The sequence below is a fragment of the Chiloscyllium plagiosum genome, chromosome 12, assembly GCF_004010195.1.
Source record: "Chiloscyllium plagiosum isolate BGI_BamShark_2017 chromosome 12, ASM401019v2, whole genome shotgun sequence".
NCBI lineage: Eukaryota > Metazoa > Chordata > Chondrichthyes > Orectolobiformes > Hemiscylliidae > Chiloscyllium > Chiloscyllium plagiosum.
The window spans coordinates 57,986,120-58,013,588 of NC_057721.1; the positions used below are offsets into that span (position 1 = coordinate 57,986,120).

Sequence of the window (27,469 nt, forward strand, 5' to 3'; positions counted from 1 at the left end):
CACACACATACGTTCACATATATATACATACACACATACATACATAGAATAATAAAAACAAACCCCAAGGGGAGGAGAAAATCGTTAAATAAAGAACAAATAAATAAATCCCTCTCCCCACCCCCCAAGATAATATTAAACAGTAAGGTAAGAAAAGAGAAAAAGGAGGGGGATATAAATCGGAGTGGGGGAACGGCAAACCAACATCCATTGTCTCTTACAATTTATCTAAGAGAGTCCAAAAATTCCTTAGCCTTTTCTGGCGATCCGAAGTTATACACGGATCAGAACAAATAAATAAATCCCTCTCCCCACCCCCCAAGATAATATTAAACAGTAAGGTAAGAAAAGAGAAAAAGGAGGGGGATATAAATCGGAGTGGGGGAACGGCAAACCAACATCCATTGTCTCTTACAATTTATCTAAGAGAGTCCAAAAATTCCTTAGCCTTTTCTGGCGATCCGAAGTTATACACGGATCCTTCATGGTTGCTGGGTAGCGTAAGGAGTACTGAATATTTAAGTCCCTTAAACACTTCTTCGCCTCATCGAATGCCTTCCTCTTTCAGGCCTGGGGAAAAGTCCTGGAATGACATAATCTTGGATCCTTTATAGATCATGGCTTGGGAATCTTTTCCAAGATTTCTAGAGGCTTCTAGGAGTATCTGCCTCTCCCTATAGCTCTGCAGCCAGAACAGGACCGGGCAGGGGTGCTGGTTCGAGCCGGGCCCATGTATTGCAACCCGGTAGGCCCATTCCATCCTTACCTGGCCTGATCCATCTTCCAGGTTTAAAAGCTGTGGCAGCCACTGCTCGAGAAACGCTGTAAGCTGGCCTTTCTCTTCCCGTTCGGGAAGGCCCAGCAAACGAATATTTTTTCGGCGACCTCGATTATCGAGGTCATCAATATGTTTCTCTAAGGTCTGGACTCGCTGTTCGAGAGTCCGGACCTGATCCACAGCCCATTGCACTGTAGTTTCGGAGGTCGCGGCCTTTAGCTCTGCCCCTCTGACTCGGCGCTCGATTTCTTTAATGTCTCGGTCGTGCGGCCGAGAGTGAGTCCCATCGACTTCGGGATTCTTCAATGAAAGCGTCGATCTTCGCATCCAGTTTGGAGATGATTTCCACAAGGCTTGCCACTTAGGTAAGTCCCCCGAAGCGGCTGCGGACGCCTCTGCTGCAGCTGGAGAGGGTGGGGGAGGGGTTCCTGCTTGCTGAAAACTGTGGGCTCCCTTCCCTTTAGTAATTTTTACTAAAGATTAGGTTGTTTAAATTTAATACTAAGCAACTAATTAAATTAAACAGCTATTTTAAATGATTTGGCGAGTGTGGTGGGGGTGGGTGGCCCACTTTGCCCAAGTCTTGGGAGGAGCACTATCGACTCAGACTTGCTGGGTCGCCGCCATCTTGGATCCCCCGAGTGTCTCATTTTTTTAAAAAAATCAGATATTCAAAAAACAATCTTCTTACAGTAAAACATTTACTTTCAGAACTGTGCTGCTTGCATATTGTCCCCTTAGTTTTGTTAAGTCAAATGCTGCAAAGTCTCAAGATACTTCTTTGCTACCAAATTTCAAAATCGCTATCCCTTTTCTTGCCAAACCAAGAGCTGCCCTCCATTTTATAGAATTCACCTTCACCCACAATATTCTGAATGCTGCTGAATGGTATCTAATAATGTAATTTGACATATTTAGTTGCCATAAATCAGGGGCCTGTTGATAATATAGAACAATATACATGGCATAACAAAGCTGTATATCATTGTACTGCATCAATTTAATAGTTACCCCACAAGTGTCATTAACTTGTTGCTTTGCAACCAAAGGAACTTAAAAGTATATGATTTTAATCTAAGTGTTAAACTAGTTTAATCTGCAGCCAAGGTATGATCCCTTTGGGTGCAGAAAATTGTTTTGTTTTAAATGGTTAATTAGAGTCAAGCTTGTTAAACTGCAAATTATTACCAAAGGCTTATTTATTTTAGGCCACATGTATCAATATGAGGGGAAAGATTATTCTAAAGAACCCAGTGCAGCAGATCAGAAAACTTTTGAGCAACTTCTGGATCTTCACAAAATGGTACTTGAAGAAGCCAGTAAAGGAGGAAGATCACTCCGCACAAAGTCTAATGTAAGACAGCTGTGCTAATTCTAAGGATTCTATGTAAATTGCATATGCAAACCTTGTGTTGTTTTGTAATAATTTTCATCATATCCTTTAATGTGCCTTTAATCATATCCTTGAATGTACTGACAGTTAATCTGTAATAATATTAGTAAATTAAAGATAAATTATAAAAGAGTAACAAAATTTGTAAAGTCATAGAAGGTCACACCTGATCCCAATTAATAATAATTTATTTATAGGATCAGTGTATGCCATTTTGCCAACTGAGCTTGCTCTTCCATTTAGTGACACCATGATATTCCGCAAACTACCTCCATATGCTCCTAATATCTTTGGCAAATAAAATTCCATCCATGTCTATCCTAGATTCAACATCAATTACTATTTGCCGAAGAGAATTCCAAATATCTACCATTCTTTGTATGAAGAAATATTTCTTAATTTCATTCCTGAATGATCTGATTCTAATTTTTAGAATATCCTACCATACCCTACACTCATCAACCAGTGAAAAAATGTTTTACTTGCTAATCTACTGTTTCAATCATTATCAACTTTCAACGTTCTAGGGAACACAACTCTAGTTTGTTTAATCCTTATTTCTTAACTCAGAGTCCTAGTATCATTTTAGAAAACTCTCTGTTGCTGATATATCTTCCCTAAGATAGGACATGCAAAACTGTTTGCAGTAGTCCCTATTTGGGTCAACCTAGAACTTTGTATAACTGAAACATGTCTTCCAACCCCCTGTATTCCAGTCCTCCAGATATCATTTTTTTTTTGTTACCCAGAAGGATATTTGAGGAATGTGGTGCCAAAATCAGGCACTGATTCAAAATCCATCCACATAGGATTCCAAAGTCAAAGACCGTATCAAACTTAAAAAAAAAAGACATTTGTTTGTGCAAAGACAAGTGGCAGGTCAGAAGGTTGGACAGGATATAAAAAACAGCAAAGAATTGCAAAAATATTAACAAGGGAAAATGTAGCCAAAGTAAAGAGAATGTTAGCCAAAAAATATAGAAGCAAATAGGAAAGGTTTCTCCAGAAAGTTAAAAAGTAAAGGTTTTAACAAAGTGACTATTGGTCCTGTACAAAATGAGTCTGGGGAGCTGGTAATGGAGGATGAAGAGATGTTGAACAAATTGAATAGACATTTTGTATTGGTCTTCACTAAAAAGGATGCAGGTTGCATCCCAGAACTAGCTGTAAATCAGAAATTGAAAGGAAGTGGGATCTTGAAAATTACTGTTACCAGGAGGATTACTGAAAATTACTGTTACTCTCAATTTAAAATTGAGAGGAGGAATTCATTTCTTTGAGGGTTTTGAGTCTTTGGAACTCCTTGCCACAGAGTTATGGACTAGGGTATTTGTGCATATTTAAGGTATGATTAGCAGGGAAATCAAGAGTTGTGGGGAAAACACAGGAAAGTAGACGTAAGAACTGTTGAATTTCAGTCTCCAGATCCTGATGGATTTCATCCTAGTAGCTAGCGAGATAGTTGATACATTGGGTTTAATTTTCTCAAACTCATTATGTTCTGGGAAGGTTCTTTTATATTGGAAAAAAAGCTATTTAACTTTATTCAAAAAAGGGAGGGAGACAAAAATCAGGAAACTATAGGTGGGATGCTTTTAGTGGGTCAATGTGGACTCGATGGGCCAAATGGCCTGCTTCCCACACTGTAGGGATTCTGTGATTTTATCACTTTCTTATTTCTTATCTGTACAGGTGCTTTTGACTGCTCCACTGGATCTGTCCATTAGGAAAAAACGAATATTGTCACCTGAAGAACTTGAGCAACGGCGTCAGAAACGTCAAGAGGCAGCAGCTAAACGAGCAAAATTACTATCTGAAAAGAAACAGCAGCGAGAAGAGGAAGAACACAAAAAAAAGTAAGGAACTGCTTTATTGCCACTTCAAATTTTTTTTTGCTCGTTTAGGAAGGGTATTACTAAAAGTAGTGTCATAGATTAGCAAGTCCAATTGAAACAAAAATAAGCAATATATTTCTGGAGGGATAATATTGCTAATTAGGGAACCCAATCAGGGTAGTCAGGAATAACCGTTTTCCTCTTTGTATCCTTTTGTAGATTCTAGTTGCAAATAAGAAATGAACATTGGTTCTAGCATATCAATCCTGTTGTTTTCAGTTTTATTCTCTTTTTATTGGCAATTTTCTTCCCTTCAATCCTGAAGGCACTGATTTCCTGTAGAATTACAGTCCATTTCACAACACCTGCATTGACTGCCTGAAGATTGTGCATTTTTTGAGCAAAATAGAATGTATCTGCAAATAGAATTCACCCCATAGACTTAAATGTGTGTCCGTGTGCATGTGAGAGAGAGAGAGTGTGTGCATACGAGTGTGAGTACACGTGAGAGTGTATGTGTTTGCGTATGTGAAAGCTTGGTAAAATGTGGGTGTGAGGTGTATGTGTGTGTGTGTATGAGAGAGTGTGTGTATGAAGGAAGGTCTGCGCGAGTGTGACCTTGGATTCATGTTACACAACAGGTGACCCCACTATAGTTCTCTGTCTCTGTCTGTCTCTCTTTCTCTCTCCCTCTCTCTCTGTCTCTCTCAGCACTCCAAACGTTAGTACTTCTAAAGAAACCTGTTGGACTATAACCTGGTGTTGTGTGATTTTTAACTTTATCCACCCCAGTCCAAAACCAGCAGCTCCACATCATGAGTTCTATTCCTTCAATCTAATTCTAACACTTTATTGCAAATTATTTCTACATCATGGTAAGAATTGGCAGGCTGCTTGTTAGGTGGGTATATTGCGTACAAACTTAATCCTGTCTCCTCTGGATGTTGATATACATGAACCTCTAATAGATACAGAAATCAGCTAATTAAGAAAAAACTGAGAATAACATCTTGGCCATTGGTGGCTGAATCATTGTATTTCTTTCTATCTCCAATGGAAATAGTGTAAAGCAAACAAGGTTAATATTTTAAACCGCGAGTGAAGAAACGTATTGTTATATAGCACCGCTCGTACTCCCAGGATGTCCCAATGTACTTGAATTATTTTTGAATTATAAATGTTTTTATAGGCAAGCATGCCAGTTTACACACAGTCAAGTGCCACAAAAAGCATGAGATGAATGACCATTTAATCTGTCCTTGGCTCAGGATAAATACAAGTATGGCATAAGTGAGGACTGCAGATGCTGGAGATCAGAGTCCAGATTAGGCCTTCGTTCCTGATGAAGGGCTTTTGCCAAAAATGTCGATTTTCCTGCTCCTCGGATGGTGCCTGACCTGCTGTGCTCTTCCAGCACCACTCTAATCTAGACATAAATACAAGTATGGCCGCCAGGAAAAATACCTTGCTCTTCTTTCAAGGGGCAATCAAGTTCTGGCCTAAAGTCTATTCTAAAGATAGTATCTTGAAAATGAAATGCTCCTTCAGAACTGAATTGCTGGCCTAGATTATCTGCTGAACGTTTGGAGAAGGGTTTGACATTTATGCCATTCTGTTCTAGACTCATAGAATCCCTACAGTGTTGAAGCAAGCCATTAGGCCCATCGAGTCCACATTGACCCTCCAATGAGCATTCAACCAAGACCCCCACCAGCACGCGCGCACTCTATCCCTGCCACCCTGCATTTCCCATAGCTAATACACCTTACCTTCTCAGCCTTGGACATGAGTAATTTAGCGAGGATAATTCACTGAAGCTGATTTGGGCAGAACTTCATTACATTGAGGCTGATCACATGTTTCCTCTTCAAAAACACTTTGAAATACCATAATTGTTGTAGATTATAAAGGAAGAGCACAGAACCATGTGACACTTCATTAAACTATCAAAAGACCTCAAACAATTTCAGAACTAATTGCTTGCTTTAACAATATAATAACTGTTTTGGTTTTTTTTAAGAGCCTACACCAATTTTTTAAGCAGGGACCATATTTGTTTTAAATAGCAATAATGCAGTTATAAATAACATTTCTCCTTAGAATGGCTTGGTGGGAATCTCATGGCTACAGATCTCCCTGTCTTCCATCGTTGAGTAGTGAGAGTGAGGATGAATCCGAGGAGGATGGAAATGACCTTCCTGGTGATCTCGATTCTACAGATACAGAACAGACATCCATTCATTATGTTCTTGGGGATGTCACTCACCCAATGGCTGCTGATAAAGAGGATGCAATAATAGTGCATTGTGTTGGCAAGTAGAAAAATAATCGTTGTACTATAGAAGCCTTATATTATGGATGATAGAACCAAGTCCTGTTCAACCATCACTCTTGTATTTGTTGGTCTACGCTGGCACTTGGAGTAGTAATACTTTGGTTTTAAAGTTCTCATCAGTGAGGTTCAATTTCCTTCATGCTCTTGCTCCTTCATACCTTTACAGTCTCTTCCAGCTCTGGTTTATGTGTACTTCTCCACTTTGTTTGCACATCTTTGATTTTTATATCTCCACCATTATTTGGATACCTACAATTGCCTAAATACTCAGCTCATGGATTAGCTGCCTACCTTACTCACCTTCTCGGAGTCATTCTGTAAAATTTCTTTCATGTGTGAATGTTTAGGTCACTGTCAGACTGCCCTTGTTAGGTTTGCAATGTGACATTTGGCTTGTGCATGGAATAATACCTACAGATTTCTGCCTTCAGACGTTCTGACAGGAATTTACCACAAGCTTCAGAACAAAATGGGGTTCCAGAGGAAGCAGCAACCAGCTCAGAAATTCCAAGCTAAAATGTCAGGCAAGAAATGTTGGCAACTTGAGCCTTGACAGCACTACTGGTGCTGCTGAAGATAGCTCAGACCAAGAGAGCTCCCTCAGAGCAGAAAGTGTTAAATTAAATCAGATGGATTGTGAAGATAGCCTGTCTTGATGCTGGATGGTCCAAAGGTACGGAGCCTTCAGATACCCAAGGGCTATCACAGAGTGGCCACTTGTATGAATTGGAGGGTTGTGGAGGTGAGGTGGGTGGTTGATTCAGTTGCTGACCAAATGCTGAATATTGACCATAATAGGATCCTATGAGTTTTAATAGGAGATATGTACACTATCTCACACTTCTGTTTGGCAACAGACTTACATCAGTGAGCCAAGAATGTGGTGCTGGAAAAGCGCAGCAGGTCAGGCAGCATCTGAGGAGTAGGAGAATTGGTGTTTCAGGCATAAGCCCTTCATCAGGACTGGCTGGCTGATGAAATGCTTATGTGCGAAACATCGATTCTCCTGCTCCTCGGATGCTGCCTGACCTGCTGTGCTTTTCCAGCGCCACAGACTCAACTCTGACCTCAAGCATCTGCAGTCCTCACTTTCTCCCCATACATCAGTGAGCCACCGTGATTTTGCTCTTTGCTTTTTTTTCCTGGCCAACCTGCCATCCCAGGGCTAGGAAAATCCTGCCCACTGACTCTGTTCAGTTGAATAGATCCATTATTCCTGTAAGTGACAAGCAGCATTTGTAAAGCTGGCTAGAGTGGTTTCACATAAGCATGGATTTCTGTTCCAGCTGTGATCTAAGGAAGCTGCCTATAATTTCCTAACTACTTACTTTATTTCAGCAACAACATTTGCAGCTTTTAACGTAATGAAGTGTCTCAAGGTGGCCCACAGGAGCATTATAAAATGAAATATGATAACGAACCACATAAGGAGATTTTAGGTTTGATGATCACAGTTTGGTCAATGTGATAGGTTTTAAGGCATGTCTTAAAGTAAGAAAGTGAGTTGTGGAAGGGGAGATCTATAGGGAGGTCATTCCAGAATTAGATGCTATATAATGCAGGCATAAATAAAATTGGGGATGTATAAGAGGCCAGAATTAGAGGAACACTGATTTTTGAAAAGATTCTTTGTTGACGCAGTTTTTTCACTCATGCAAGTAGGTTAATACCAGACCATCTTTTATCCATGAAAACCTACAGATGTATCTAGTTCTGCCCTAGATTTCCTGCTGCAGTTATTATTGCTGTGCCCATTAATCGCCTAAAAATATTTTTGAAAATTCATGTTGCTGGATTCTTACAGTAGCACAATGTTAAAAGCAATCTTCTGTAAATAAACTATCAAAATTAATAATTTTGGAGTCCGAGACCCCCCCTCACGAATGCAGTTTGGTTCAATCCAAATAATTGTGTCTTAAGGCAAGTTTAATTTGGTTTTACGTACATTTGTCTTTCATTAAACATTCTTTCAATATTTACAATTTTTAGATGACTCTGGAAGATGGGGAAAAGGAGGTTTGTTTACAGCTTTGGAAGCTAGGTCAGATGAACCAAGAAAGCATTATGGACGAGCAGGGAAAATGAAAGGTACAAGAGAGTAAATTTTAGTAGTTGATATCTTTTTTTGTTTCTTTAATATATTCAAAATTTAAAAATAAACTACCTCGGTGGAGCAATTTATGAATGTGTTGTTTTGCTTAGAAGTCTATTTAAGCCTGAAAAATATGTTGCATGTAGTAAGCAAAACTGAACTACAGTTCAGTCGTGCTGTGAAGAACAGTAGTGACATGTGTTTCATACAGTAAGTCAAAAGGGGAAATGCTAAACAAACTCTCTGAAAATATAACTAGCCAATGATTAATAAAATAATTAACAATTAGATCATACAAAATTTCATTATTGGTGAACATATTTCTCATTTATATCATTTGTCATTGGTATTTCTATTACAATTATTTTGTCATTCCAGACCTTTCTCTGGGAAGTGTTCTTCTATTTCCCATTGATGACAAGGAGTCAAGAAATACAGGGCAAGACCTGGTAGGGATAGATTGCTTATTCTGTATTAACTTTACCAATTATCCTTTAGCAAAACCAAAATGTGTTGATACTTTGTCTGCCCTACGTTTAGCTAACATATTTTCATTGTCTTCTGTTCATTTGATAATACAAAACATGAATATTACTGAAAAAATACACATTTTTCAAATCATTTTGTCCTGATAAGTGCAAGCAAGAATCTTCAATAAAACATATTTTTTCAGGAATACTTATTTTCATTATTATAATTTAAGATCAACTAATTGCCTCCATTGTTTCATCTATATGTTGGACTTACATGCAGTAATAGCAGAGAGAGCAGTAACTATTGCCAACATTGCCCAGAAATGCATTGGAAGAAAGGCAGAGATCCCAGGAGTGTGAATCATCCTGATGGCTATGTATCAGTAGTCGATTCCTACCCCCTGTTCCCAACTCCCAATGGCCTTAGTGCAACCACTTATATTTCTGGCACCTACTCTCAAAAATACTCTGGGAGTGTTGTTGAAGATCTAAATGGTAAGGCAAGCCTGAAGTGTTTAAATAACTATGTCCTGCCCCTTGTTTGGCCTTTATATCATGGGCTTGCTATTGGGCATCTGTTCACCAGATTATTCCAAGCAATGTAATTCCTAACAGAATAGAAAATTAAAATATTGTTGAATTTCCAATGCATGTATGGAATGAACTGCCAGAGGAAATGGTGGAAGCTGGTACAGTTACAACATTTAAAAGATATTTCAGTGGGTATACGAATAGGAGGAGTTTGGAGGGATTTGTGCCAAATGCTGGAAAGTGGGACTAGATTAATTTAGGATATCTGGTTGGCATGGACGAGTTGGACCGAAGGGTCAGTTTCCATGCTGTATTACTCTATAACTCTATGACTAGTTTATTCCCTCTTTCCAACTCTGACCAATGATTAAAATTGTAGTTTGCCTTTCTTTTATCTCTTACTCATGATTATTATTTCAATCCTGTGGTTTTCATGACATCACAAGCTACAAAAGTATTTTATTATCCCTGAAAATTACGCCTGTACATAGTTTGGTAAGTCAATACCTTAATTTTCCCTCTGAACCATTCTTCATACTTGTACAGGTTCCAGTTGTCCATTTTGTGGGCATTTAAACAGCTGATAATACTTAGGTTTAATGTGTTTGACCAAGCAATTGTTTTTCTAGTTAGCATTGATAGTTGCACAGCAAAGAGATCGTTCCAACAATCTTTCTGGAATCAAGCTGACCGCTTTAGAAGAAGGGCTACAAAAACTTTACAGAGCTGCCAAGAAAAGGAATGGTAAGTGAATACTAAAATAATCATGTAAATGTAGCCTCAGAAAATAATCCATGGAAGGTGAAAGCCTGGTGGTACTATTTTTGGACTATTAATCCAGATACCCAGATAGTTTTAATGGGTCAAATCTTGCCATGGTGTATGATAGAATTTGAATTCAGTAAAAATCTAGAGGTGAGAGTCTAATGATGACCATGAAGCCATTGTCGATTATCAGGAAAAAAAACTCATTTGGTTCACTGATACCTTTTGGGGAAGGAAGTTGCCAACCTAGTCTACATGTGTCCACACACTCATTCTCAACTGCCTTCTAGGCAATTAGGGGTAGCCTAGCTGGTGATCCCCTCATCCAGTGAATGTATTTTTAAAAATCAAAGCAAAAGGATTTTCTGTGCACTGATAGGTAAATTATGTAGAAATCTGGCACTACAGAGTGGCTAAGACTCATTTCATTTCACAAAAACAAAAGCATTGCGAATGCTGGAAATCAGAAACAAAAACAGAAATTGCTAGAAATACTCAGCAGTTTTGGGCAGCATCTGTGGAGAGAAAGCAGAATTAACATATTGTGAACAGCTACCTTCAGAAAGAAGGGTGTCTTCAGTTCTGAAGAAAGGTCACTGAGCCTGAAAAATCGATTCTGCTTTCTCTCCACAGATGCTGCCAGACATGCTGAATTTTTTCAGCAATTTCTGTTATTTTTGTGTACTCGCTTCATTTTGTTTCCTAGATAGTTTTGTGACCTGAGTATGAATTTGCATTATAACTTGAGTATTGGTATGAAGTGAAATAGCTTCAACACCTGCACTGTGGTTGTAATATAAACAAAACAGAAATTTGACAGCACAGAAATAAGGCCTTATGGCCTGACATTCTCCACTATTTTTCAAATATATTCATGGGTTATTGGTTTTGCTGGCTAGCCCAGTGTTTATTGCCTACTTCTAACTGCTCTTGAGAAGTTGGTGATGAGCTGCAGCCTTGCGATGTAGCCCACAGAGCTCTTAGGAAGAGATTTCCAGGATGTTGACCCAGTTACAGAGCAGGAGTAGTTCCAAATCCCAAGTCAGAATGGTATGTGTCTTTTGTGGGCTCCCATGCATCTGCAGGCTTTGTCCTAGGTGGTAGTATTTGTGGGGTTGGAGAGTGCTATTGAAGGAGCCCAGGTAAGTTGTCGTTGTCCATCTTGTAGATGGTACAAGCTGTTGCCATTGTGGTCTGGTGGTGAAGGGAAAGAATGCCGAGAGTGCCAATGAAGCAGGCTGCTTTGTCTTGAGGGCACAAGATGTGAGTTACTCACCACAGATGTCCCAGCCTTGGAACTGCTTTTGTACTCTCAGCATTTATATGCCTGGTTCAGTTCAGTTTCTAGTCAGTGGTAAAACCCGGGATGATGTTATTGGGGATTTATGAATGATGATGCTATTGAATGTCAAGGGAAATAGTTAGATTCTCTTTATTTGAGATGATCATCACCTGGCATTAGAGTGGTGTGAATGTTACTTGCTACTTATCAGCTCAAGCTTGATGTTGTTTGGGTCTTTCTGCATATGGGTATGGGCTACATCAGTAATTGAGGGGTCATGAAAGACACTGAACATTGTGCAATCATCAGTGAATGTTGCCACTTCAGAACTTTCATTGGAGGGAAGGCCATTGAAGCAGCTGATGATGTTTGGGGCCAGGACACTATCCTGAATGCAGATGTCTCCTTAGACTGAGATGACTGACTTCCAATATTCACAACTATCATCCTTTATGCTGGGTATGACTGACAAATGGAGTTTTCACTCTGATCCCTATTGATTCCAGGATCACTAAAGTTCCTTGATGCCATACTTAGTCCATTGCTATCTGGATGTCAAAGGTAGCTACTCTCAGAATGGCTGTTCAGCATTTTGGGGCCAAGATTGGAGTGGTGCTGGAAAAGCACAGCAGGTCAGGCAGCATCCGAGGAGCAGAAAAACCGACGTTTCAGACAAAAGCACATTTTATCCATCATTGGGCCAAGGCTAATCAGATGAGAAGCTGTGATCAGATTAGGCTGTACCAGCATATGAGCATGTGTCTCTTGAGTGCACTGTCGATGACCGTTCTATCACTTTTCTGATAATCGAAAGTAGATTAATAGGGCAGTAATTAGCCAGGTTGAATTGACCTGCTTTTTGTGAATAGGACTTACATCCAAACTACATTTTGAGTGTACCTGTACTAGATGAATAGTGTTCGTTTAAGGCGGCGGCTCACCCCAACTTCTCAAGAACAGTGTAGGATAGACAACAAATGCTGCCTTTCAGTAGCCATTACATTTCATGAAAGAATTTAAAATAAAAGGAACATTTAAGGTCTGTTAACATTTGTTTTGAATACTATCAGCTTGATATTTTTTCTATTAATTCCTCTTCAAATTGTTTTCCCCAAGCATTTTATTTAATTGTATTGATATACCATTGCATGCGCAATTATATTTTAACAGTGTATCTTTGAATCACATTTAATCCTTCATTTTCAGCAAGTGTGCATCTCCCACGAATAGGGCATACAACCAAAGGATTTAACTGGTATGGCACTGAAAGACTTATTCGGAAGTACCTTTCCTCGAGAGGCATATCAACCTACATGTATCCTTGTTTTATCCATAATGTGATGATAGCTCACATGTTATAAAAGTTTCCTGGACTAACAATTTCAAGAACAAATATTGTAGATGTGAGTTAGACACCCTGATTGTCATAAAATTCCATATACTGCATGAGAAATTCATTTGTCAAAGTATTACTTTGTTGAATTCTTAGAAAAATGGAATGTCTCAGTAGGAACTGAAGGAAGTCCTTACCATGCTAATGATATTCTCATGTTTAATTACTAATTCAATCACATTTTGCTAAAATTCCCTAGTTCAAAACACGTTCTAAGTTCCCTAGTTCTAAGCTCCTACTTTGGCCTGATAGAAGAAATTCCTTTACTACCTCTTTCTTGCTGAACTTGGTGTGTGGAAATTGGACATTTCAATTATTTGCAATTCATGGTTTCCCACCTAGATCTGAAGATACTTTGATAGCCTGAAGACAGAGACGACTAAGTTGAAGCAAACCATGATTAAAAACTGTGAAGCAGCCCACGACCAAATGTAGCAAAACCTGGACAGCATTCAGGCTTGGGCTGATCAGTGGCAAGAAGCATGCACACTAAGCAATGATTATCGCCTACAAGACAGAATGTTACCATCATTCCTTGACATTCAATAGTATTACCATCATTGAATCCACCACTATCAAAATCCTGGGGCTTACCATTGGCCAGAAGCTGAACTGTATCAGCCAGATATAAATACTGTGGCCACAAAAACAGATCAGAAGCTGGGAGTTTAGTGATGAATACCTCACTCCTAACTCTGCCTTCCTCAAAAGCGCCTATAACAACATGGACTTTAGGTCCAATGAGGCAACTCAATACCACCTTCTCAACAGTGTTTAAGGCTGGACAATAAATGCCTACTGAGAGAAATTCTCGTCCTATGGATGAATTTTAAACGTGCAGTTTTAACTTGATCAAAGAAGCTGCTATATGAAATAGAGCTACTACAGTTAACTGCCTTACTGTTACGAAGGGGAAAAGGTCAACCCCCTCTGATAATTAAACAGAAATACAAGTCCCAATCTGTTATGGCAGGAGTAGAGGTTCCCTTTTAATAATTAAACTCGAAACACCCAGAGAAGCTTGCCTTGCCCCTTGTAATCTTTTAAAAGAGTGGTTACATGAAAGGAATCCATGATACTAAGTTTATAAGCAACAAGTAACAATTTATTTATCTAACTCTTAATAGTGAATAACTTAACAGAATTATTAACAAACCGAACAATTCCCCTCTAACTACTAACTATTCCCTTATTGAACTAAATTCTGCTGGTATGCTGTTCCAATAAACGCTGGTCCCACTTATATAAATTCAAATAATAAGAAAACAATAAATTAACATTTAGTCTCTCAAAGTTCGCACAGAATCTGTCTTCTGGAATGCACTGCCTTTTCTGCTGTCTCTGCAGCCTTTCTTCTGCTAATCCTGCTGTGAGGGATGTTTTCTCTGTAATTTCTTCTGTTCTGAATGCCTCTCTCTGTTGAATTCTGGTGTCAGGAATATTATCTAAGAGTACCGTGTATCTTTACGAATAGATGGTGCTTTTTTTCTGAGAGCTGAAATGGCTAACCACCATTTGAAGAGAGAGCCTTCATCTTTTATACCCTTGATGACCTATTAAGTTCTTTACAATCTGGTTCCAGGTAATCAAAGCTACCAGATTTTAAATTTCATTGGGTTTTGATGTCTAGGGCTTGGTTTAAATTAAGTGGCTAATATTCAAGCTGGTTGCCTTAACATCAAAACCAGCCTAAGTTGCCAACCACACAGTCAATTGATACATATTTCAATTTCAGAATTGTCTGTAATCTGCAGCTAATCACAGACACATTCTCTGTATAAAGCTTTAAGCTTAGGAAAGCACTTTATCTCTTAAAGGGACCACCAACTCTTTCGACCTATCATTTTCACAAACAAATTCTAGCTTCCTGCCTTTCACTTCATGAATACAGTACACAACTTCGTAGCACCTACCAATCCATTGCCTTTTTACTAGGGGTATACATGATGAGGGGGGAGCAAAAAATGAGAAATAATTATATGTTGTTAACAATGCTGAAAAGATCATGGATAAATTCAAAAGAGAGTGGAAAAAAATATGGTTTCCAATCAAGGTTTCATATTTTGGGAACTATTGACTACCCTTTCACAGGGACGATTTAAAGTGAAGTTGCTTTAAGTTCACAGTGAAACATACTTGGGGTTAAATTGACTGCTGGCCGCCCCGCCGACATAATGATGAATCTCCTTCCTAAAATGGGTAGATTCGATCCATATTAAATATTACGCCTTGGACCTTGATTGAATTGACTCTCAAGCGTGGATACTTGCATTGCATAACCAGATAGGGTACTGTTAAAGCAGATTTATATTTCAGGGCATTGTTTTGCTTGCCCATGCTACCAAATAGTGTATGGTTTTTAGAAACGCTGCTAGAGCACTTGTTTCCTCATTGCTCCATTTAGCAGAGACATTAATGCGGATTTTCTGATGGTCAGATAATCATTTTTGAAGCTGAGATGGGATTTTCACATGGGTCCCTGCAGTCTCAGAAGAAATTGCCTGAAACATACCGCTAGGCAAGTTTTCCTATGCCTGAAAGCTTCCAAAAGACTTTAAATCTGTTTACGTCGGAGTATACAAAGGGTCCTGCTGCAATGAAGTAAATGGTTACTCAAGAAATGTTAGACTATTAAACACGTCGTAGATTCTGAGTGAGTATTCAACTGACCTTTAACTTAGCTCACACAACCTCAACTACACCTTCTTGAGACCCCTAAAACCCACTCAGACACCAACCCATCATGCCACTGGACATGATATCTCCCTCTGCTCGGGACATGATAACTTGGACCCAGTGCTGGACTAGGCCAACCCACCCACCTTCCCCTGCTCTGGAACTGACTGAAAGCACAGCTCGTATTTCAGAAGGAGCCCTGATTGGAATCCGGTTGTCAGAAATGCAGAGCTCTTTAGTTGTGTTAAAAAGGAGTGGAATGCTAATCTACATGAGATTGCAGCTCCTCAAAAAAAAAGTTGGCACTATATTTTTAAATATGGAATTGTTTGAGTTCTTTAGGAGTCCCTTTAAGTACACTTCAATGAAAGTTTGATACTGTGGATGTTGGAGAACTGAAAGTTGGAAACTGCTGAGAAGTTCAGGTGTGACAGCATCTATGGGGAGAGAAATGATTACCATTTTGAGTTAAATGTAAATGTTCTTCAGAACCCAAAGAAGTTATTTTCTTGTTTCTTTATTCAGAGATGCTGCCAGACTCTTCAACACTTTGTTTTTGTTCCTTTATGTACAATCAGTTAGGAAGCATTAGGTAGATAGGATTGTACAGAATTGCAGAAGGTCTCATTTCAAAACAAGGGTCACAAAACAGCCACTTGACATTTATGTGCATATGCATAATTGTAGCTCTGATAGACACTTGAAGTGAAATAGATCCAAATGGCTTGATGTTTTGCAAACCCACCAAGTGTTTGCCCAGCTATCTTCAGAGAGAGTTATAGATATATTTCTGAATGCCACACAGAACATATTTATTTTCATTTATTGATGCTTGTTACTGATTTATCACACAAGCTAGCCAACAATTCTTTGTGTAACTTGATTCAGAAGCCTTTAAGTAAATTCATAGGGAGACAGTCCATATATACCTTTTAATCATCAACTTCAGATTCAGAGAACAGGTAATACAACTGTCTACCTCTGAAGTATGAATGAAGCATTTTAAAAGAAACGTGGACAGGGAGAATAGATAAAAACAAACTTGAAAGTGTTGCGTCTTGATAAATATAAATCTCAATGGCATTCAGTTTGATTAGATATTGATGTTTTGTCACAATCAAAAGAAAACGAAGTCAATCCTGTTCACTCATTGAACCTTTTAGATGCTTTATTATTTGATTTTATGGTAATGTTATGGTTAAGATGCTTCAGTGAGCTCTGTATTTATGGTCTTCTTTATGAAACCAAATTTAACGTCTCCTTTACAAGAAATGCCAGCTACTATTTCAAAAGGTATAGTGCATCTGCTTCTGGATCCTCCGATTCTGCTGACAACATATCAACAAAGCAGGATAAAGCAAACAAAAGTAGGACTGAGGGAGATGCTGCCGAACAATCCGCAGAAAGTTCAGCTATTCTACCAGATTTCATGTCTGGTGTAAATGTTTACTTCTTCAATATATCAGAAAAGAAGAGGCTAAGCCGTTATTTGATTACATATCCTTTTTCTTTAGATGGTGAGGTTGTCTAATGTATTGTGATCATTTTCTCATAGCTTTTTAATTTTTGAAACTGGGCAGCATTGCTAAAGCAGTTACTTTCCAATATTTAATGTGGGCGTTTTCAATTTAAATGACTTAATCACGAAATGTAGTCTTCTAGTTCATGGTGAATATTTATAATTGTCTTTTATATTTTAATTTTGTGCTGAGAATTTGAGAGGGTGTTCGTACAGGAGGTTGACTTTGTGTATGTTTGTTCAAATCTAAATGATTTGCTAATTTTATGACTGTTATCACAAAATACTTGATTCAAATTGCTTTGCACTCAGTTTGAACATTCTCCTTGAATTGGAGCATGAATGGAGGCAAAGGAGAGAATGACTAAAATGCAGTATGTTGGTTCTTTGACATCGAGACAAGAAATAAACCGAAAGTCTAATACTTAACAAAGTGACCCTGTCATATTGGAGAACTTGGCATGATTTCTATCGATTTTAGGTAAGTTTATCCTGGCAACCAGTGTTCCAGCAGTGTTGCACACAGCCACATAGCAGCCAAGAAGCTATTGTTCAGGCCTTTCCTAGTGAGAAATGAAGGAAATTGCACTGAAACAAACTTTTTGGAAACACCAATTAAATAGAACATTGCTGGCACATGTTTAGAGCTTATTGGAAGAAGGCACACAAATCAAGAAAAAAAAATCAAGGAAGCTCAGGTTCATGAAAATGAACTACATCTCATGACGGAGAAGACCAGGAGACCAGCAGCTTTATGTTTCCTCAAGTGTTCCTTCATCCTTGCCCCACTTAGAATCAGGATTGTGAAACAAAATTTGATCCCAAATGCAAATATGTTTTATATCTCATTTCTAGAAAGGTATATGGTTCTATGTTTTGTACTGTGGTATTTTCACTTTTCATTTTCCCCATTTTCATAGGTACGTTTTGCTCACGAGTATTGTAAGTATGATCAGTGTTACACTTTCACTTAACGAGCTAATCTTAGCACACTCTCAGACAGCTATGTTGTACTAAATTATAGACACACGGAGCTGTAGACTGATATTGACTATGAAATAAATGAATATTACCTCAGATCATTTCACCTTGCAGTCCTTACATACATATTCCAATTTAGGTTGAAGAAAGAAGCAATAACAATGTATATTTATGTAAAACCTATAGAGTAGAAAAGTGTCCTTAGCACTCCATAGAGGTAGAAGGAAAACTGACCCAGAGACATGAGGGAGAAATCAGGAGGCGTTTTAGGAATAGGCTTAAAGGAACAAAGGAAGTTGAGGAATTTTAGGGCCTGGTGGAGATAATTCCAGGAAAGAATCCGGAATAATGAGGGAGCTAGATTAGTGCAAATAAAGAGTATTTTTGAAGAGGGGGGAAATGGTGTCATGTCATTTGAAAAGAGCAAACTATTTACAACTTAAGTCAAAAGGGATCTTCCAAAGGAACTGTATAGTCATGAGTTTGTTGGGGATAGACTTGAAAGTGATGAAAGGAGATTTCATAAATGAGCTGAGCAAATGAAGAAAACATAGAGTCATAGTGATGGACAGTATGGAAACAGACCCTTCGGTCCAACCCGTCCATGCCGACCAGATATCCCAACCCAATCTAATCCCACCTACCAGCACCTGGCCCATATCCCTCCAAACCCTTCCTATTCATATACCCATCCAAATGCCTCTTAAATGTTGCAGTTAATACCAACCTCCACCACTTCCTTTGGCAGCTCATTCCATACACATATACCACCCTCTGTGTGAAAAAGTTGACCCGTTGGTCTCTTTTTTATCTTTCCCCCCTCACCCTAAACCTATGCCCTCTAGTTTTGGATACCCCGACCCCAGGGAGAAGACTTTGCCTATTTACCCTATCCATGCCCCTCATAATCTTATACACCTCTATAAGGGGGCAAAGTTAGATGAGGATAAAGATTCAAGTCAAGGGCAGGGATAGACGTGGAGGCATTTTGATTTAATGGGCAAGAAACTGGAATATCATAGCAATTGTAGAGACATGGCTCAGAGATAGACAGGACTGGCAGCTTAATGTTCCAGGGTACAACTGCAATAGGAAGGAGAGAAAGGGGGACAAAGGTGGAGGGGGAGTGGCATTTTTGATAAGGGATAACATTTAGGCAATACTTGAGGATATTCCTGGGAATATGTCCAGGCAAGTTATTTGGGTGGAACTGAAAAATAAGAAAGGGATGATCACCTTATTGGGATTGTATTATAGACCCACGCCCAATAGTTGATGGGAAATTGAGAAACAAATTTGTAAGGAGATCTTAGTTAACTGTAAGAATAATAGGATGGTTATGATCATAGATTTTAACTTTCCAAACATAGACTGGACTGCCATAGTGTTAAGGGTTTAGATGGAGAGGAATTTGTTAAGTATGTACTAGAAACTTTTCTGATTCAGTATGTGGATGTACCTACTAGAGGAAGGTGCAAAACTTGACCTCCCGGAGGAAACCCACGCAGACATGGGGAGAACGTGCAAACTCCACACAGTCAGTCGCCTGAGTCGGGAATTGAACCCGGGTCTCTGGCGCTGCGAGGCAGCAGTGCTAACCACTGTGCCACCGTGCCGCCCACCCAAGATAGTAAAGGATAGAATGGATCTGAAAGTTCAAGTTCTAAATTGGAGGAAGGCCAATTTCGACGGTATTAGGCAAGACGTTTCAAAAGTTGATTTGGAAATTCGCAGGTAAAGGGATGGTTGGAAAATAGGAAACCTTCAAAAATGAGATAACGAGAGTCCAGCGATAGTATATGCCTGTTAGGGTGAAAGGCAAAGCTGGTAAGTGTAAGAAATGCTGGATGACTAGAGAAATTGAGGTTTTGGTTAAGAAAAAGAAGGAAGTATATGTCAGGTATAGACAGCAGAGATCAAGTGAATCCTTAGAAAAGTACAAATGCAGTACGAGTATACTTAAGAGAGAAATCAGGAGGGTAAAAAGGAGACATGAGATAGCTTTGGCAAATAGATTTAAAAACAATCCAAAGGGATTGTATAAATACATTAAGGACAAAAGGGTAACTAGGGAGAGAATAGGGCCCCTCAATGATCAACAAGGCAGCCCACGTGTGGAACCGCAGGAGAAAGGGGAGATACTAAATAAGTATTTTGCATCCGTGTTTACTGTGCAGAAGGGCATGAAAGATATAGAATGTGATGAAATAGATGTTGAATCTTCAAAAATGTCCATATTACAGAAGAGAAGGTGTTGGATGTCTTAAAATGCATAGAAGTGGATAAATCCTCAGGACCTGATTAGGTATAGCTTGGAACTCTGTGGGAAGCTAGGGAAGTGATAGCTGGGCCCGTGCTGAGATAATTGTATTGTTGATAGTCACAGGTGAGTTCCCAGAAGATGGGAGGTTGCTAACATGGTGCCACTGTTTAAGGAAGGTGGTAAGGAAAAGCCAGAGAACTATAGACCGGTGAGCCTGATGTTGGTGGTGGGCAAGTTGTTGGAGGGAATCCTGAGGGATAAGATTTACATGTATTTGGAAAGGCAAGGACTGATTAAGGATAATCAACATGGCTTTGTGCAATGGAAATCATATCTCATTAACTTGATTGTGTTTTTTGAAGAAGTAAAAAAGATTGATGTGAGCAGAGTGGTGGATGTGATCCATATGCACTTCAGTAAGGCGTTCGACAAGGTTCCTCATGGTAGACTGATCAGCAAGGTTAGACCTCATGGAATACAGGGAGAGCTAGCCATTTGGATATAGAATTGGCTTGAAGATAGAAGACAGAGGGTGGTGGTGGTGGAGGGTTGCCTTTCAGACTGGAGGCCTGTGACCAGTGGCATACCCCAAGGATCGGTCCTGGGTCCACTGCTTTTTGTCATTTATATAAGTGATTTGGATGTGAACATAGGAAGTATTGTTAGTCGGTTTGCAGATGACATCAAAATTGGAGGTGTAGTAGACAGCAAAGAAGGTTACCTCAGAGTTCAAAGGGATCTTGAAGAGATGGGCCAATGAGCTGAGGCGTTGCAGATGACGTTTAATTTAGATAAATGTGAGATACTGCATTTTGGAAAGGCAAATTGAGTTGGACTTATACACTGAATGGTAAGGTCCTGGGGAGTCTTGCTGAAGAAAGAGACCTTGGATTGCAGGTTCATAATTCCTTGAAAGTGGAGTCACAGGTAGATAGGATAGTGACGAAGGCGTTTGGTAAGCTTTCCTTTATTGATCAAAGCATTGGGTGCAGCAGTTGAGAGGTCATGTTGCGGCTGTACAGGACATTGGTTCGGCCACTTTTGGTACATTGTGTGCAATTCTGATCTCCCTCCTATCGGAAGGATGTTGTGAAACTTGAAAGGGTTCAGAAAAGATTTACAAGGATGTTGCCACAGTTGGAAGGTTTGAGCTATAGAGAGAGGCTGAATTGGCTAGGGCTGTTTTCCCTGGAGCGTCGGAGGCTGAGGGGTGACCTTATAGAGGTTTAGAAAATCATGACGAGCATGGGTAAGGTAAATAGACGACGGGGTGGGGGAGTCCAGAACTAGAGGGCATAGGTTTAGGGTGAGAGGGTAAAGATTTAAAAGCGACCTAAGGGACAACGTTTTCTCGCAGAGGGTGGTGCGTGTATGGAATGAGCTGCCAGAGGAAATCAACTAGGCAAAAGTGAGGACTGCAGATTCTGGAGATCAAAGTCTAGACTAGAGTGGTGCTGGAAATGCACAGCAGGTTAGGCAGCATCTGAGGAGCAGGAAAATCAACTTTTCGGGCAAAAGCCCTTTGCCGAAATGTCGATTTTCCTGCTTCTCGGATGCTGTCTGAGCTGCTGTGCTTTTCCAGCACCACTCTAATCTAGACTCTGCCAGAGGAAATGGTCGAGGCTGGTGCAATTATAATATTTGAAAGACATCTGCATGGATATATGAATAGGAAGGGTTTAGAGGGCTATGGTCCAAGTGTTGGCCAATGGGGCTCGATTAGGTTAGGATATCTGAGCAGGGACAGGTTGGACCGTAGGGTCTGTTTCTGTGCTGTACATCTCTGTGACTGTAAGAAGAAGGTGAGCAACAGCAGCAACCAAACATAATTTATCTTAGAGATGATGAAATCTATGAACTCTTCAAACTTGTCAGAATACTTTGGGAACTAAATGTTACATATTTCATAAAATGGTGAATGTCTTCCTTTCAGTTGTGAATTATTTTCATTTTCCTTCAATGGTAATTACTTTCTTTAATGTAAATGCACTTATAATGGTGATGTGGATCAGAATTTCTGTGCTGAAACCACTCATATTGTGGCACAAGTGGATGATTCTAGCCAAATGCAGGTAAACAGCATCAGTTTAAATTACATTTACCTTTTTTATATTTTTCATGTGCATGTTCCTTGGGATTACTTTCCCACATTTGCATATTAACTTCATACAGCATTTCTACAACACTCCAATGTATAGGAGTATGCCTTGGTAATCTGCATTGAGAGGAAAAAAGAATTTGTTGAGCAGGACGATAAAAAGGGAAAATAAAGGTGAAAATGCCAGAGTGAAGGTGAGGTACCAAAGATAAGATTGAGTTGGTACAGTTTTGACAACTGAAACAAGAAACGTGTTGGCAAACCCATCAGCTGAATAGCAGACTTTGTATGATAAGCATGGGAGATTTGAACTTCCCGAAACAACCTGTCAAGACTAAATAGTGAAATTAGAAAAGAAAAATGTTTTTGAAAAAGAAAATCTTGCATTTATTTAGCATTTTTCATGACCCCCCCCAGATGTCTCAAAGCACTTTGCAACAAGTGAACTATCATAAGATAATGCACTTTTGTACATAAATTGAATAGACTGGGAGTTTTTTTTTTAGGAAAATGAAGATTAGAGGTAATGTGAAAGGTGGAGTGTAAATACCAGCATGCACTAGTTGGGTTGATTGCCTTCTTTCTACACTGTTTACTCTGTGTTAACCCCATGCTTCTAGATAATAAATATTGCCTCGGAGTTATGTAAATAGTGAAGGACAAGTACCAAGGACTTTTAGATTATTCTAGAGATAACCATGTGAGCATGAGAGCAGCATAGGAGACATGAATCATTTATAATTGCTGTATAGAAATAGGTAATCTCAGGACAAGGAAAAGCATGCTGCAGATAGACTGCATAATAGAGAGCATGGCGGAACATGGGAGCAGCTGAACATGGCAAAAGAGAATAGGGATGGGGTGATGTTTGGGAAGAAAGAAATTCTGTGAATAAAGTATGCTTACAGTTATGTAGATATTGTTTCTGACCAAACTTTGGGCCAGAACTAGACTGGATTATCTTAAACAAGAATTGATCAAAGTGTAGTTGCTCAACTTTATACTTCCATTCCTTTTGATGTGGAGGCGCAGGTGTTGGACTGGGGTGGATGTGATCAGAAATCATGTGACACCAAGTTATAGTCCAACGGGCATATTTGAAATCACAAGCTTTCGGAGCACTGCTCCTTCAGGTGAAGTGACTTCACCTGACGAAGGATCAACTCTCTGAAAGCTTGTGATTTCAAATAAACCTGTTGGACTATAACCTGGTGTTGCGTGACTTCTGATCTACTCCTTTTGTCAGCACTGAATGTCAAGGTAATGTCACCTCACTGATGCTATTTGTGTCTTGATTCTAGGAGTTACAGAGCTACCTACAGGAGAATCCTACAGCAGTTGTAGTCCAAGCTCGATGGCTTGAAGTTTGTTTCTCAAAACAGCAGAAGGTTGACACATTTTCGTATGAAATTAAACTAACTAACTCTGAGTGAAGGTTGCATTTGCAAAAGTCATCCTGACACCACACTGAAAATACCATATATGTGGGCTTGGGTTAAGTATGATAAAGTATCTGTTATACAAATGTTTTTTCATTTTATTTTTTTCAGTTTTTCTTACATTATAAATGTGGCTTTGGCACTGACTACTCAGATTTGACTTATTTCTCAATTTTCTAATGTTTTACTGTTTTGACATTACATTAGTATTAAGACAAAAAAAAACTCAACTAACATTTTGCAAACACAAAAACAGAAACTGCTGGAAATCCGAGTTGGGTCGAGTGATCCTTCCTCAGAAGAGTGAGAGCTTGGCTTAGGTTCTGTTTTATTTTAAAGAGGTCAGAAAGTCATTTGGAACAGTGACCAAATATATCTTTTCCAAAAAGCTATATGATTCAATTAAGTGAGATAGCTGGGGTATTAATTGATTAAATGTTTAAACTACTGAGTCGATGAAAAACAGGCAAACAGATCAGATCAGTTTAGTTTGACTTCTGCTGGCTGAAGAATCTTGATTTCAGTTCAGGATAATAGTCATGTTTGCAGAATGGTTTTAGTTTGGAAGATCTCCAAGCTGTGAAAGTTTGTACAGAGGTTTTCAAGTTGTCAGAACTGAAAAGGGGTTAAGGCCATCAAAACTGAAAGTAAGTTTAGGCCAGTAGAACTAGCAAGAAGCCATGAAACCGTCTTAGTCGTCCAGGAAAGAGTCAGTTCAGAATGAAAGCAAGAATCGTAGTGGGAATTTGAATACCTGTGAAGGTATTCTGGAAAACTGGGTTGAAACAGTTTACGTTAAGATCTTTCTGAATTGTCTCTTTTTAACTTTTGTCAAATAGAATTGTGTTCTTTTGTTAATTGACATTGGCAGCTTTGTATGACCATGTTGTGTCTAAACATCATTGTAACCAACTGCAAAAAATAAGCTTCTAATCAAAACTTTACAGAACATTTGTTTTCATCTGTTAGAAAAGAATTCCAAGATAAATTATTTTTGGCTTTAAATATTAGATCTTTCCTCTCGTAAAGATGATGGACTATTGGCTAGATTTGCAACATAACTTCTTTTAAATATTTGGCCATTAGATATAAATCTGACCTCTCATTTCTATTTATTATGAGGTATCCCATGCTGTCATCTGTCAGCATGTAGCAATCTTATGACCTTTTTATGAGTTTTTTTTTTGCCTTTAGCCTAATATGTATGAAGTTTTAAGCAAATTAACCCAGACTGGGTGAGTCTCTGAGTGGTCCCATCTCCAATGTTGTACAGAGTAGTTGCCTTGGGAAAAAGAATTGATGATAATTGAGTGCAGGCAGGTTTGTGTTTCTGAAAAATATTTAATAATTGCCAGCTTAAGACAGTGATCCTGTTTACTTTGCAGTCCTATGATATATACAGTACTCTGATTTGCAATTTTTGGAAACTACTGTGTTAAGCATGCCCTGCCACGTTTATTGTGTTTCAGCTGCAGATAAAAGTATCTTTGTGAGGCCAAGAGGAGCAGAATTGTTTAAACAATCGAAATCATAGAGCCTTCCAGCACTGAGGAGGCCATTTTCATTGAAAGAGCAGTCATACTTAGTTCCCACACCTTGCTTTTGTATCTGGAATGCTATTAAGTTCCTCATCCATAAATATGTGTTCAACATCCTTTAAAAATTATTTATGGAGTCCACTACCTTTTCAAACAGAGATTTTGAGAATCAAAAATGTGTCTTAACCTCCTCCTCCTCCTCCCCCATTCATCAGTGATTTTAAATGATTATTGATTGACTAGTAGTTGAGAAAGCGAGGACTGCAGATCCCGGAGAATCAAAGTTGAAAAGTCCAGCATTGGAAAAGCACAGCAGGTCAGGCAGCATCCGAGGAGCAGGAGAGTCGATGTTTTGGGCAAAAGCCCTTTATCAGGAATGTGGAGGGGGAAGGGGGCTGAGAGATAAATAGGGAGTTGGAGGTGGGGCTAGGGGGTGGTGGGTGGGGGCGTGTGGGGGCAGGGGCGGGCGGAGAGATATGCATATGGGAGGTAATTGTGACCCTCCAACCACATGTTTCAGGGACTGGAGTTTTTGGCTTATAAAAATAGGCTGGGACTCTTCCTTTTCACTGGAGCACAGGGGTTGAGGGGTGACCTTATAGAAGTTTATAAAATAATGAGGGGTAGTGTAATGGTAGTTGTCTTTTCCCTAAGGTAGAGGGGGCATTCTTAAAAGGTGAAAGGAGAAAGCATTAAAAAGGACAGGAGGGGCACCCTTTTTTATACAAAGTGGTCAGTGTATGTAATGAACTGCCAACGGAAGTGATGGATGCAGGTATAGTTACAATGTTTAAAAGAGAATTAGAAAATTACACAATTAGGAAAGGTTTAGAGGAATATGGGCTAAATGCAGCCAAGTGGGAATATGGTTGGCGTGGACTAGTTGGACCAAATCCTCTGTTTGCAGACTGTATGCCTCTAGAAGTGATTGTACGATTAGGTAAATGGGAGATCCAAAACTCGATAATGAAGAGTTTGAAATGGCAAATGCAAAGATTTACAAGGATGTTGCCAGGGTTGGAGGATTTGAGGGAGAAGCTAAATAGGCTGGGGCTGTTTTCGTGAAGCATCAGAGGCTGAGGGGTGACCTTATCGAGATTATAAAGTCATGAGGGGCATGGATAGGGTAAATAAACAGATCTTTTCCTGGGGTGGGGGGAGTCCAGAGCTAGAGGGAATAGGTTCAGGAGAGGGGAATGATTTAAAGCGGACCTAAAGGGCAACCTTTTCACATGTATGGATTGAGCTGCCAGAGGAAATGGTGGAGGCTGGTACAATGACAACATTTAAAAGGCATCTGGATGGGTATATGAATAGTCAAGGGTTTAGAGGGATATGGGCCAAATGCTGGCAAATAGGATTAGATTAATTTGGGATATCTGGTTGGCATGAATGAGTTGGACCACCAAAAGGTCTGTTTAAATGCTGTACATCTCTATGACTGAATAATTTGGGGCAGATCAAAAAGAAACTGGAAGTAAAAACTATAGAAGGATGTAGCTGTGCAAGGAGAAATGGTACAGTAAGTGATTGCTATACTGATTCAATGTCATGGGGCTGGCAATGAATATGTTAGGGGAGCATATATGAAGCAAGAGGCTCAGAACTAAAGAAACCTCACACTTTATTGCCAGATAGTGTGGTTGAAACAAGCCAATTGGTTTTTAAAAAAGTAAAGACTTGCATGTGGGAGCAAGGAAGAGACAGTTCTAGGGATAGGATAAAAAGGGGTAGTTAGAGTGGGAGGAAGCTCATGTAGAGTATTAATACTGGCACATACGAAATGTCTCTTTACCGTGAATTCAGTCATGTGAAGTCAGTGAACTAAAACAATATTTAGAAATCATGTACTTGGTTACCTATTAATTATATGACTTTTGAATAGGCTACTTTCATGTTATTTTATTACTGATCTCTCAGCAGCTGTAACTTTGTATCCTGTTCTGTTACCTTGATGCACTTGTACAGTACAATCTGCCTAAAGCATGCAAGGCAACACTTTTTTCACTGTGCCTTCATCCAAGTGACATAATAAATAAAATCAAGTCAAATCTAGGAAATAGATTACATAGGGAACA

At 39.2% G+C, this 27,469-nt stretch overlaps 1 protein-coding gene across 3 annotated transcripts in view; it reads left to right on the top strand.

The window, feature by feature from the left end:
- Positions 1-25,751, top strand: part of chd1l (chromodomain helicase DNA binding protein 1-like) — a 109,138-nt gene extending 83,387 nt beyond the window's left edge. For 2 of the 3 annotated variants that reach the window (XM_043701160.1, XM_043701162.1), the window contains exons 16-25: positions 1,987-2,132; positions 3,864-4,027; positions 6,107-6,318; positions 8,331-8,429; positions 8,812-8,882; positions 10,067-10,181; positions 12,691-12,799; positions 16,832-17,050; positions 22,307-22,388; positions 23,716-25,751. In XM_043701160.1, coding sequence (XP_043557095.1) covers positions 1,987-2,132; positions 3,864-4,027; positions 6,107-6,318; positions 8,331-8,429; positions 8,812-8,882; positions 10,067-10,181; positions 12,691-12,799; positions 16,832-17,050; positions 22,307-22,388; positions 23,716-23,847 — 1,349 coding nt within the window. In that variant the 3' untranslated portion in view covers positions 23,848-25,751. Of the gene's footprint in view, positions 1-1,986; positions 2,133-3,863; positions 4,028-6,106; positions 6,319-8,330; positions 8,430-8,811; positions 8,883-10,066; positions 10,182-12,690; positions 12,800-16,831; positions 17,051-22,306; positions 22,389-22,488; positions 23,485-23,715 lie in introns of those variants that run through there. The other variant, XM_043701161.1, reaches the window with a different exon arrangement.
- Positions 25,752-27,469: the final 1,718 nt, after the last annotated feature.